At 34.1% G+C, this 11,872-nt stretch overlaps 1 protein-coding gene across 1 annotated transcript in view; it reads right to left on the bottom strand.

The window, feature by feature from the left end:
* Positions 1-668: 668 nt before the first annotated feature.
* LOC122806379 (albumin-like) overlaps positions 669-11,872 on the bottom strand; it is a 211,177-nt gene continuing 199,973 nt past the window's right edge. The window contains exons 13-15 of the mRNA XM_044076733.1: positions 9,330-9,462; positions 5,094-5,153; positions 669-997 (exon numbers count right to left, since the gene is read on the bottom strand). Of these exons, the coding sequence (XP_043932668.1) occupies positions 5,109-5,153; positions 9,330-9,462 (178 nt within the window). The 3' untranslated portion in view covers positions 669-997; positions 5,094-5,108. The remainder of the gene's footprint in view (positions 998-5,093; positions 5,154-9,329; positions 9,463-11,872) is intronic.

Here is an 11,872-nt window from a genome sequence, read left to right as displayed (position 1 = left end):
TAGGCAGATTGGGATAGATGAGAGCTAGAATGCTCAAACACTTAAAATATCACACTAGAAAGTCTTAATGTCTCCTTCTGCCTTTAAGCAATTGTTCTGCAATGCATTGCACAGTAAACTGTTTTGGATACTCTTAATACAGTGCTTGGAGATATTTGTTTAATTATGAGTCATGTTTTCCAGGTATGTTTTCTTTCGCTTTCTGACATTTTTTGCTTTGCTGTGACACAGAAATTTTAAGGCTTTAAGTACAGTTCACTGAGTTGTTTCTATTTACAGGTTGAGAAATACGTAGAACTGTTTTAATCTCTCTTCTACACTGGCTAGGCTATCCTGCAGTTGTTTATTTTTTTGATTTGGCATTTATTCAGGTTTCATTTATTGAACAAATTCTGTTTAATCAAAAGTCCCAGTACTTGCATAGTTATAGCTGCATCACATTTTAGTAAAAGTTTTTTTGTTGTTGCTGCTGTGTAACTGTGCAATTAATATACTTAATGGGTGCGAAAGCAAACTTCTGCACATTGCAAGTGCAGCTTTTTGTGAGTTTTGTTGTATTCAGATATTTTCTCCAATTGAGAAAAATTTACAAAATGTTTTTTTTTTTTTTTTATAATGACTGCAGTGAATACAATGAACATAGGAAAGCAAGCACAACACATGCTAAATTCTGGAATGTTATTATTTTATTCATAGTATGCCTTCATGCAGTAATAGCATCATTTGCTTTTATTCTGTCTTGCATTTATAAATACAATACTCTGTTGAACAGTTACTACATATCACTTCATATATCAATATTATGCTTACATTCAAACTGTGTTGTTGGCATCAGACTTGTTTATACAAAAGAGTTGCATAAATTACAGTCCATTTTGTGAATCATTTTGTTTGCATCTGGCACTATGCAAAGAACTGTGCTTAATACAAAGCGCTAACAATGTTGAAGAGCTCATATGGAGACATTCAATCCTCTGAGAAGTTCACTGTATGGAATCTGGATATAAGAAAAACAAGAAAATGCTTATTTCTGTATCATAGTGCAAACTGCTTCTTAAACATGTTTTTATTTATTTAAAACAGTGTTATAGCTTCAGATCAGAAAAAATTACTATAATGTACCATTTTTTTTTGTTTGCTGTACTGGAACCTGTATTTCTGCAGCAGCACAAATGCTTTGGTATAGTATTCATATTTTTTTTATAGAGAAAGTGCTGCAATCACTGTTTAATACAGTAGCTAACGTACAATGTTCATTATATATTGAAATATAGTAGAGCTGGAAAAATATTAAGGCAGTCTATATTGCAGACCATGTGCATTTGTACTGAAACTCATATAGATCAATGAATTATATTAGCACACACGTGTATGCATATAGATATATATATATATATATATATATATATATATATATATATATATGAATCAAACAGCAAAAATAACATCAAATGCACATTTAACCAAAAATTATAAAAATCGAATGTATAAAAGTAAACAATATTCTTTTGTGATCTTAACACTAAAACCCCATCCATAACATTAGCTTCTACTTTTTTCTGACTAGAAGAAGAAGTGTTGCAGAATGTTGTTTTCAAGGTAAGGGTTAGGGTTAGCAGGCATTCCTAAGATGTTATGGTATTACACTACTGCCTATATCCATTCTGTCTGTCAGATGATAAATGATATGCATTGATATAATCCAAAAATTAATTATAAATCATTTTCTCAAGAATTTCTGTCCAGTGGGAGACTGCTAACATAGGGTGGCTATTGCTAGGAAAAGATGGGGGTTGGGTGCTTTGGGATGAGGGATAAAAAGTAAATTAAAAAGGAAATATTTGACTGTGATTAAGTAAGATTACAGATAATCTGAGGGAATTTTTTAAATAATGCACTCAGTATTTGTAAAAACTTGGATTGTGGAATGTGGCTGTTTAGATTACAATTGGGCACTCTAGAAGCTGTTGAGAAGGAATAGTAAAAGGAATATGATGGGTGTTTCACTGGGGGAGACAATGGCATCTTTAACATAATTTAGGTTGGAAATCATTTTTACTGTGTCACCTATAGGTGCCTTTATGAAAATTTTATTGCAACAGATATGCTTAGAGGATTGATGAAACACCTCAAGTTCTCCTAGTAGCTTTATTTGTGAATTTTGTAAAGTTTAGCTATTTTAGTGTTTTTTTCTGATTAATTTATTTGAGTTTTGGGAATTCTGCCAATTTTCTGGTGTTCTTGACATTCCTTTTCAATTCTCTCTGACATTTTTCTGGTTTTAATTTAAATCCTTAAGGTCAGGTGTCATCTGTGGTTACTTATTCATGGAGATTGTTTTAGATGTTAGCGAGTAGAGCCATTCTTGACTGATTGTGAGGAAATTATAAAAAGTTATTACTGTAGTAATATAGTGCTTGCAAGTATGTTGTAGGATTCCGTCTGTGTGTGTCACTATGTTTTTTGACAAATCAGAAATGGAATGGTTTATAATGACTGTAGGTAGTCTTAATATTTTTCAGGGACCATGTAGTTATCACTGGACAGTGATAACTCAGTGAGGATAGATGGATTATAACATTATTTCCTTGTCAGTAATATTTGTAACTACTACATCAAGGATTGTGCTTCTAGATATAGTTATATTTAGTCTAGTTCATTTGTTTACAATTTGTTTCAGATATTTCAATGACAAGTATATGTTTAGCTGACCTTTTCATGGTCAAGACCATTCTGTCTTCAGGTCACCATGAATTATAAATGTTTAACCCAAGGTTAAATTCAGTATGGCCTTAATGGTGTTTTGTATTAACATTTGATTATAGAAGGGAAGAATATATGTAGTAGGCAGCAGACGTTTTTTCTTTCTCTCACATCCTAAATAATAAAAGTAATCAGTTTGGGCATTTACCTCTAGTACCATTGCTCTCATTAGTAAGTGAATAAAGTAGAGTAAGTGTTTTGTTAATTAAGTCCAGTACAATGCCACACTACCCAACATACAGTAAAACAGTCATATTCATTAGACATATTAGCAGAGAGCATGCTGCTTTCTTCAAACTATGTCTTTGAAATAGACTGTGGTATCAAGATATATCTGGGAACCCATGATTATAATTTTGCCTATTTAGTGTTACACACACATACACACTGTGGCAAAAGGAGATACAGCCAGCACTGTTAGCTGGAATTTTGTAAATAATTATATGTTATTGGTGAATATCGAAATTATTTATACAAGATGCTTGTGTTACAAATGTATTAAAACTGCATGTCATATGTATATTAAACTGCTTGTACAGACGTGTGTTGGAAAGGTATTTTCAAAGTGCTATTTCAAATGTAACCATAGTGTGCCCTACTGGAAAAGACCAGAAATGTACACACACTATTTTAACTGTTTAAATGTATATATTGTAACAGTGGAAATTGGAATACATGAAGTTAACCTGAGTCCAACAAACTTTAGAAAAATATCTGAAATTAAATGACTTTATAGGATGCAATAAAGAGGCTATCTCTCAAGTTTTCAGTGCAGCTAGGGACACAAGGTCTGTATTAAGAAGCTTTCTGTATTGTCCTTGGAGTGAACTAATTGCTACTTTTGAAGCATGAAGGAATACAATTGTTTTATGACTTCCAGCATCTGCCAAAAATCTGAGGAAAAGCCCTTGCCTGTATATTTTTACAGGTAGATGACAAATGCTGCCAGCTTCTAGCAATGAGGGTTTTGTCCTGGGAACTAGAAGTCAAATAACCAGACATTAGGTCATTCTGCAAGCTTTCCCAGCAGTAATATTTTGATAATAATTTGAGAAGTCTCTTAGTGAGACAGAGCATTCTGCATTCTGTCTTGGACCTGACAATAACTAGAAGATACATTCACTACATCTTCCTTCCACTAAAGAAGTATGTTTCTAAGGAACAGTATAATTCTCTTAGATACTGTCAGGAATATAGTGAAGTTTAGTTTAGATGCTTTTCTTTGTGTGAGCCTATACTACAATGTTATTTTAAATATTTCATGTGGTTTTGAACTCTGATGTCACTGTGAATATATATTTAATATTGTCTTGTTCTTTTGTTATTTATTATTAAATATATTTACATTTTTCAGTGTGGCTAATCTATGTAAAGATATTTAAGTTTTGAGAGTATTTGCTTATTTATTTGGTGATACTGTGTGGGTCACTCCTAATAGCTTTGCTCTTGGTCAAACTACCATTTGTGTTAATATTAATATTACCATGTAATATTAATATTAAGGGCCTTAAGGTAGCTGGCAGAAGTGACTGGTGGCTGTGGAAACTACCTTATAGTCTGGGCTGAAGGGGGCATAGCTATGAGCATCTCCCACAATAAGAGATACAAAGTTGTACTCATTGCAGGCAGACTACTCATACCCATGAATGTCAAGAGCAGTGTGAGAGTCTCAGGACACATTGCTGCCTTGCACTACACCCTACAACCTAATTAGAATCATGTCTGCTAAGGAGAACTATTCTCACCATGACTGATATCAACTTCTGTTCCAGAATCTTGAGTCTGCCAGCATGGTGAGTAAGATGAGCTCTGTGCTACATTCTGTATACCATTCTAAGTGCATCTTTAAATCTCAGCCATAGGTTATCACATCACTAATCATAATTAGGTACCTTCACAATCTGGATTTCTGATAAAGTATACTCATAAAATTCTGTGTGCACATACAACAATTTGTGATTTTTATTGCAAGGTTATACAAATCACATACCTACAAGAAATGTACAGAAGTGATGTAACTCTGCGGTTACTGCTTAAGAGATGAATGAATAACATATTGGAATCATATGAATAGCAGTTTGCACATTTACTTCATACAGCAAAATATAACATCTAGTAAATCTATCAGAAAATCACTGTTTGTATCTGTCTCAAACATTTTTTGGGTGGATTATGAAAATATGAATTTTCAGTCAATTATGCATCAATATTAAATGCACAGATTCTCGTAAATATTTTGCTGCTTCCTAGCAAGTACTTTTCTGATAAATGAGCAAAGTGAATAGTATAAATAATAGTTATCTATGAGTGAACAATGCAATAGAAATTACCTGCATCGTGAGTCTTTAGAGGCCTAGCAGTGCTTTCACATGTGCCACTGTCTTTGGACCCTGAAAGAAAAGATAAATAATAATAATAATAGTTATTAACTATTGTTTAATAGTAATACCTAAGTGTTGCTTCCCACAGAGTAATTTTCAGTTAATATAAAATTTCTGTCGTACTGTAATATGAATGTAATAATTGGCTGGTGCAGCAGTAATGTGATTGGAGACTGGATGATATCATCTTCTTGAGACAGCCCCTTCATAGGTTCATAGGTAGGTACTAGGCTATCAGCCCAAGGGCCTACGTAAGCCTAGCCAACAAGGTTCCCTGGCTTACACCACCCAAGAAAGTTATTTTCCTGTGCCATTGTCGAGCAGAGACATAGAAGTGATCCCCAGGGAATGTGTGCATTTTCCCAGTACTGGAAAGCACAAAAACTTGCAGTATCAGACAAGTGCATATAGAACTGACAAATGAAATCAGCCTTTTAGCAGTAAATTTACTCCAGGGTGCTGTGACTTAGCTAGGCATTTTCATATTTCTTTAAACATCAGAGCATAGCTCCTTACCATACTATATATGATGGTTGTGAGGGGATCTGTAGCAGGCTTGGGAAGTATAGTTTGTAATGATTAAGTTGTTTCATAAGTATTTTTGATGTTAGAAAACCTTTTTATGTATCACAGACTTGATAGCAAATTAATGAGAAAACTCAACTGATTAATTGTAGTACAACTGACTAATATACAATGCCTAGCCAGATGCAGGAAAGCCATATAAACTTTTAACAGTTTTGCTCTTATCGTCTACGTCTTATGTTGCCCATTTCCTATCTGTTTAATATACATGAATTGATCAGATGTAGATAATGCTGTATATGTCAATCACACCTCTAGCAGTCTATGCACATTCTTGCATTTCAGAGGATTTTGGTAGCCTTTTCTGCTTGGAAATTGAGGATGGCAAGCAACACCCCCCCCCCAAAAAAAAAAAAAAACATACGTTGGTTTTGATTGTTGATCTTTTTTGGTAGAATATCATAATGTCATACTGTGGACTTCATAACCTAAAGACACTGAAAACAGTCATTTTCTTTCTGTTTTCTAATTATACTTTTTTATTATATTTAACTCCTGTGAAACCATTCCAACTGAGGGTGCATTTTCAATATTATTGTTGTGAGTGTACCATTAAATAATAAACAGTCTGTTGTTTTTTTTTTCTGAATGAAGAGTTGCAAGTCTGTGCTATTCTTATTTGTAACCATAAGTGATACAATCCAGAACATAAATAAATCCTTCATTCCTGGGTCCCTCTGCTAGAAGAATATCGACACTTATATGGAAATGATGGATTTATCTTGAGTGGGGTTTACAGATTCATCTAGGATGGTCTGCAGTGTATCAGAAAAGCTAATAGATAACAATGTCTAGGTTAAAATATTCTGGTAATGATATATAACAATGATGTATGAAAAAGAAGGAAACTGCTGTTTTTGTCTAATGTGGTACAGAAGGAGAAGGGGTTTATGATTTTTATACAAGACCTATATATTTTAGTTAATGTCCAATTTTCTGGAGCATGGCTATGTACATAATGAATAAGAAAATTCATTGCTGAACATGAGTAATGAAGAAAATAAATTCTAGGATTATTGCTTTATAGTGCTGTGGCACATATGGCTTCCTCACGTGTTCTCAATACTCTAAATGTTGGAAATTGCTTCCTTACTCATGTGAGAAAAAAAAGTGACTCCTCACAGCGGATGTGCACTGTATTGGGACATTTCCTCTTTGCACACAGTTGTACAACAACCATGGCATTAGTATATAAAAGTTTGGGTTTGCAGGCTTGCTCACTACTTGGGGGTGCACTGAGGCTTGTTCCTCAAAAGGACAATTGTTTAAATTGTCCAGAATGGAACTCTCGGTTTTTAGGTATTTTCAGTAGAAGCGGCACATCCCAAATGACTAGATTTTAGTCTTCCATAGTTTATGTGGCATAAACCTATCTTTTAAAGTTTGTAACAGACCTTTTGAGTATCGGTAACCAGTCTCATGGCTAGGGGAAGACCAAAACTTGCTCTCGGTAGTATAATAGTCAGAACTGATATTCCATTGATGTACTTTGGAAAATAATGAAACTTCTTTTTGTTTATTTACTGCACTCTTTAAGTACCTTCATTATAGTTAACTAGAAACTGCATGAATGACATTTGGTAAAGCTGACTGAAAATAAAGTATGCTGCTGATACATTGTAAACAAACATTTAAAGCCATAATGTTGCTGTCCTCGCTCATATCAGCTTGTATTGCTCTAAGAGAACAAACAGAAGTGATTTGTATGGTTTTCTATGTTGATTTATTAATTTTGAACCGGGTAGCAACAACATCATTTTAAAAATGCTTGCAACAGAGTATATTACTTGATGTCAGTGTTACCATTTTTTGAACATTATTAACTGGAATCTCAGTGTTAGTGACTTAAAAAATGTAATAAAAAGCCAAAAAAGTTTATGTTGTTTATATGAGGGAACCTGTAGAAAGTGTTTTGCTTGCTGTATAACTAGAGTTTAAAATAAGTGTCATGGCTCTTAACATGATACAAATGCTATTCTTACTTATGAGAAGTGCTCTGAACCAAGAGTTACAGTTAAAGATTCTTCTAAATAGGTAACTTTTGCAGAACGCTATTAAAAGTGGAATATTCTTTGCTGGGAAATTAACCGCCTTATTAAGCTTAACTGGATTTATGTCATAACATCAAACACACACATATATTTGAATGCCAAAATATTGATCTCACAAGATCAAGACAGACACCATAGAAAAGAAAACAAAAAAATAAAGTATCTTTAGTTGAGGTGGGTAAACCCCCCCCCCCTGCACACCCACATCCTGTGTTATTTAGATATACCAATTCTGATGTCATAGTACAGTGAGGACAGGGTAGAACCCCATTTCTGTCAAATATCCATAATTTGATAAATGACTGTAATGTTGCTTTAAATCTTTCCAATAGCCTTGGGTTATTGAGCTTAGTTATTTTACTGGTTGGTACATGTATTTTAAAGAAGCGTGAGAATGTACCATTTTGTGCTGATGAAGTTTTGTGCTTTACAAAACAAAAGCACTTAACTAACTATTTATTAAATATATATTTGGATTTTATATTGTGTCTCTTGTGATTCTGTCATTGTGGTTTGCTCAAACACACTTTTTCCCTGGTTTGGTATAGTGATTGTGTTTGCCCAATTTTTCTTGCAGATTGTTAAAATGGATGGGGTTATTTGTTTGTTTATATTTGTTACCAGGACTAGAGCATTGATCCTCATGGAACTTTTTGAGACTCGACCCAGTGTGTAGTTAAGTGATTTGCTCAGTCAGGCAGTAAGTAAAAGCAGGCTGATAACAGAAGAGCCTTTCGAATAATACTGCACAGTATGAGAAAAGTATGTGGAAGGACTAAATAATGCAAAGAAAATGCATTGGAAACATTTACTGATAAGTGGGATCAAGCAAGATGTTTGTCTAATATGTGACTGTATAGATATGACAGGACAAGGGGGCTTTCTCTGTTATCAGAATATACTATTTTCTTACTTTGCTCATATTAGTTTTGTTATACTGCAATAATTAAAGTATACCTGAAAGTGCATACTCTTTCTGTGGTGTTGATTATATCCATTATATTTGGCAACAGTTATTTTATAATATCAGGGTAATCCATGAATGAAATGTCTTTATAATATATGTGTGCATGCGTGCATGTGGTGTTTGTATTACTGACATGGTTGTTAATTAAAGCCATAGTGTTCTGTAGTAAATCTATCATACTGTTTTAGTTTGTGGCACAAAATGGAAAATTTTGTTCTAGATCACTAACTGGGTTAAATGTGGACAGAGATAAATGAGGCTATATGCAAAAAGAAATTTGTGCTGGTGTTATTCAGTTTTATTTTTATGCTAAATAAGGCAACAACTACTGTCATACTAGAAAAGTGCTAATAGGTCCTGAGTGGAACTTGCAAACAATTGACATTTTCACTATGGTCTTTGTCAGCAGTAAAATATAACAACTGTTGATGGTTGACTGTCAGAATTGTGAAAGGGGAATTAATTGAGTCATTTTCTTCAAAATTAAAATTCGCACTATTTTATATACAATCTGTGTATGTAATCTAGTCCAGCTTCAGTCTCTCTTATATGCATTTTCATTTGTTGCATCATTATTCTTACCTCTGTTGAAAAACACGCGTCTGGCGAAGGTGATTTGCAGCAGGTTTGCGTTATAGTGTAGAAAGCAGTGATACTAGCTTTTATCTGGTCATTGGTGATACTTGGTTTTGCAAGTACAAGGTCATGAAGGAGTCTGTTAATAAAATGAGACATGTGAGTTTTGGTTCAGAGCTTTCAAATTTCAGCTTCCTACAAGAGATGATGAAACCATTGTAAGCAGAAAGGAAAACCAGAACAGACAGGAAACACTAAGTTAATCAATCAACTAATCTGTTAGTCAAGCTATCAGTAAATAAAAACATATACCCAACATGGAAACTGTGCTTTACCCTAGTAGCTTCTCATTGTTTTTATTTGAACAGTATGGAGGATTTATAATGTTGTGGCATAAAAAGAAAGCCCACCAACTTTTAAGTTATACAAATTGACATACAAAGACTTCATGCTAAGCAGTCCTATTGTTTTATTACATTACTTAACTACTGCTGGAAATTATGGCATTGTACTGCAGTTAATCAAAAGCAGCAGCTTACAAGGAAAATAATACATGCAACATACGTTTTTCAAAATAAGCAAAAATGTAAAATAACATATTTAATCCCAGAAGGTACAGTGTGGTACTGAATACTGGGTGAAGTTTTTCTTTGATTTAATTCTAGTTGAATGCTGTTATTGTAACAGTAGTTGCAGAAATGGTACACTGAAAGTAAAATGATTGGTATATTATAGTAACAGGCTTACAATCAAAATCCTGAAAGCTCAAGTCCGAAAGCTGTGTGGGCGAAAGGTAGTTTTCAAAGTTGCACAATGCTGAAATGGAATGATATGACTTCATAATAATGAATGCTAACCTGGATTCATTATTATGAGTTTGGCATTGTGAACAGAGATCGCAGTACAATGAGGATCAGTGAACGTACCCCTTTCCTAACTGTAGTGCAATCTCAGAATTGGTATATATAATTTGCATGGGGTGTGGGGGGAGGAGGGGGCTTGTCTCCCTTCTAAAACATGAGAGGACATACAGACATTTGAAATAGAAGTCTGCTATGTTGAATGTTGAATGCTGTGTTTATGACATTCGACATTTAGGCCAAATTTTTTCATTTTTGGAATTTTGGTATGATGTTTTGATGGCAAATTGTTTTGCCTTTGAGATTTTAATAGTAAACCATAGTAACATACATTCATAAGAGTGATGGGATTTATGACACAGAAAAGTCATAAGGCCACACACACACATCCTCATGGTATATTTCTTGATTTCAGGTCAGTCTGGAAATGAATTTGTGGACATCCAAGCTACTCATCTAGCTTTGTCTTTAAGGATGCAAGGGCTTCACCTTGTTGAACATATAAGGGCAATCTACTCCAGAGATGGAACACATCTTGAGTTAAATACCAGCCTTTCCAGTGTATTTTATTTGTATGCTGGCAGAGGCTTAAATCTGTAGTTCTAATTGGAATAGAGCTGCTTGTCTTTTAGAAATGCAAGAGATCTAGAAGTGTTGGGCACTTTCAGAATGGAGAGCAAGATAATGATGATCCCATAAGAAGAGATTGAGTAAAGAATTGTGGCTTTCAGTCCTGTTCTGATAGCTAAGGGTCTAATCATCATTTTGGTAAGGAATTGCTGGGGTGTTTCTAACTGTGTGTTATGTCTGGACAGGTACATATAAAAAGATCATCATATTTTATTACTTGTCTACAGCAGAATACAGTGGAATGATACATTTCTTCATCCTGGATCATATATGTTTAGAAATCATTTCCACTAAATAGAAGGATTTCCTGACTACTAATGCTTACATGGTGATTAAAAGACAGGGAGATGCGTAATTCTAGCATTTTGTTTTCAAGACATAATGGAATTTCTCCTTTCTGATGTAGTGGTCTTATACTTGAGATATACAGTGAACAAAGACCTCTGTGAGCCCTTCAAAGGGAACTCCTCACTGACAACCTGTATAAGTCAAATACAATGAATAACATACCTTCAAAAACGTAGGTAATACAGGAACACAGAAACAATAATATTTAAGTGATTGTGGAAACTATAAGATGCCTAGCCATATGCACTTTTAAGCAGACAAACGTAAAAGGTCTTGAATCTCTTTTCAGAGACTTACTGGTACTCGCATCCCAAACAAAGCAAGATAGTGACCATCCAGTCATCAAGTCCAGCATTAATGGTAGTCAAAGTAGTGTGAGGTGAATTATTCCATAGGCCGGGAATACCTTGAATTAGGAACCTGTCATTCCAGTTAGTCTTGTTTATATGTCGGCATATACTTAGTTGTCTCGTGTAACAATTTGTAGAATTACTGGTTTGGTAAAGAAATAAAGGGCCAAACAGGATTTTATTTATAGCTTGAAAAGCGAGATACAGGTCACCTCTGAACATTCGATAGGATACTGAGTATGAGAATTTCACTAATCTATTGGGATAGACAATAGTTTTAATGTCTTTAATTTTCTTGGTTAGGAATCTTTGGTGCCTTTTCAGTGGAGTGATATGCTTGGATTTATACATTAAAAAGGAG

The sequence above is a fragment of the Protopterus annectens genome, chromosome 7.part0, assembly GCF_019279795.1.
Source record: "Protopterus annectens isolate FY-2018-M chromosome 7.part0, PAN1.0, whole genome shotgun sequence".
Classification (NCBI taxonomy): Eukaryota; Metazoa; Chordata; order Ceratodontiformes; family Protopteridae; genus Protopterus; species Protopterus annectens.
The sequence above is the reverse complement of the archived record's forward strand: the minus strand, read 5'-3'. Positions and strand labels throughout refer to the sequence as shown.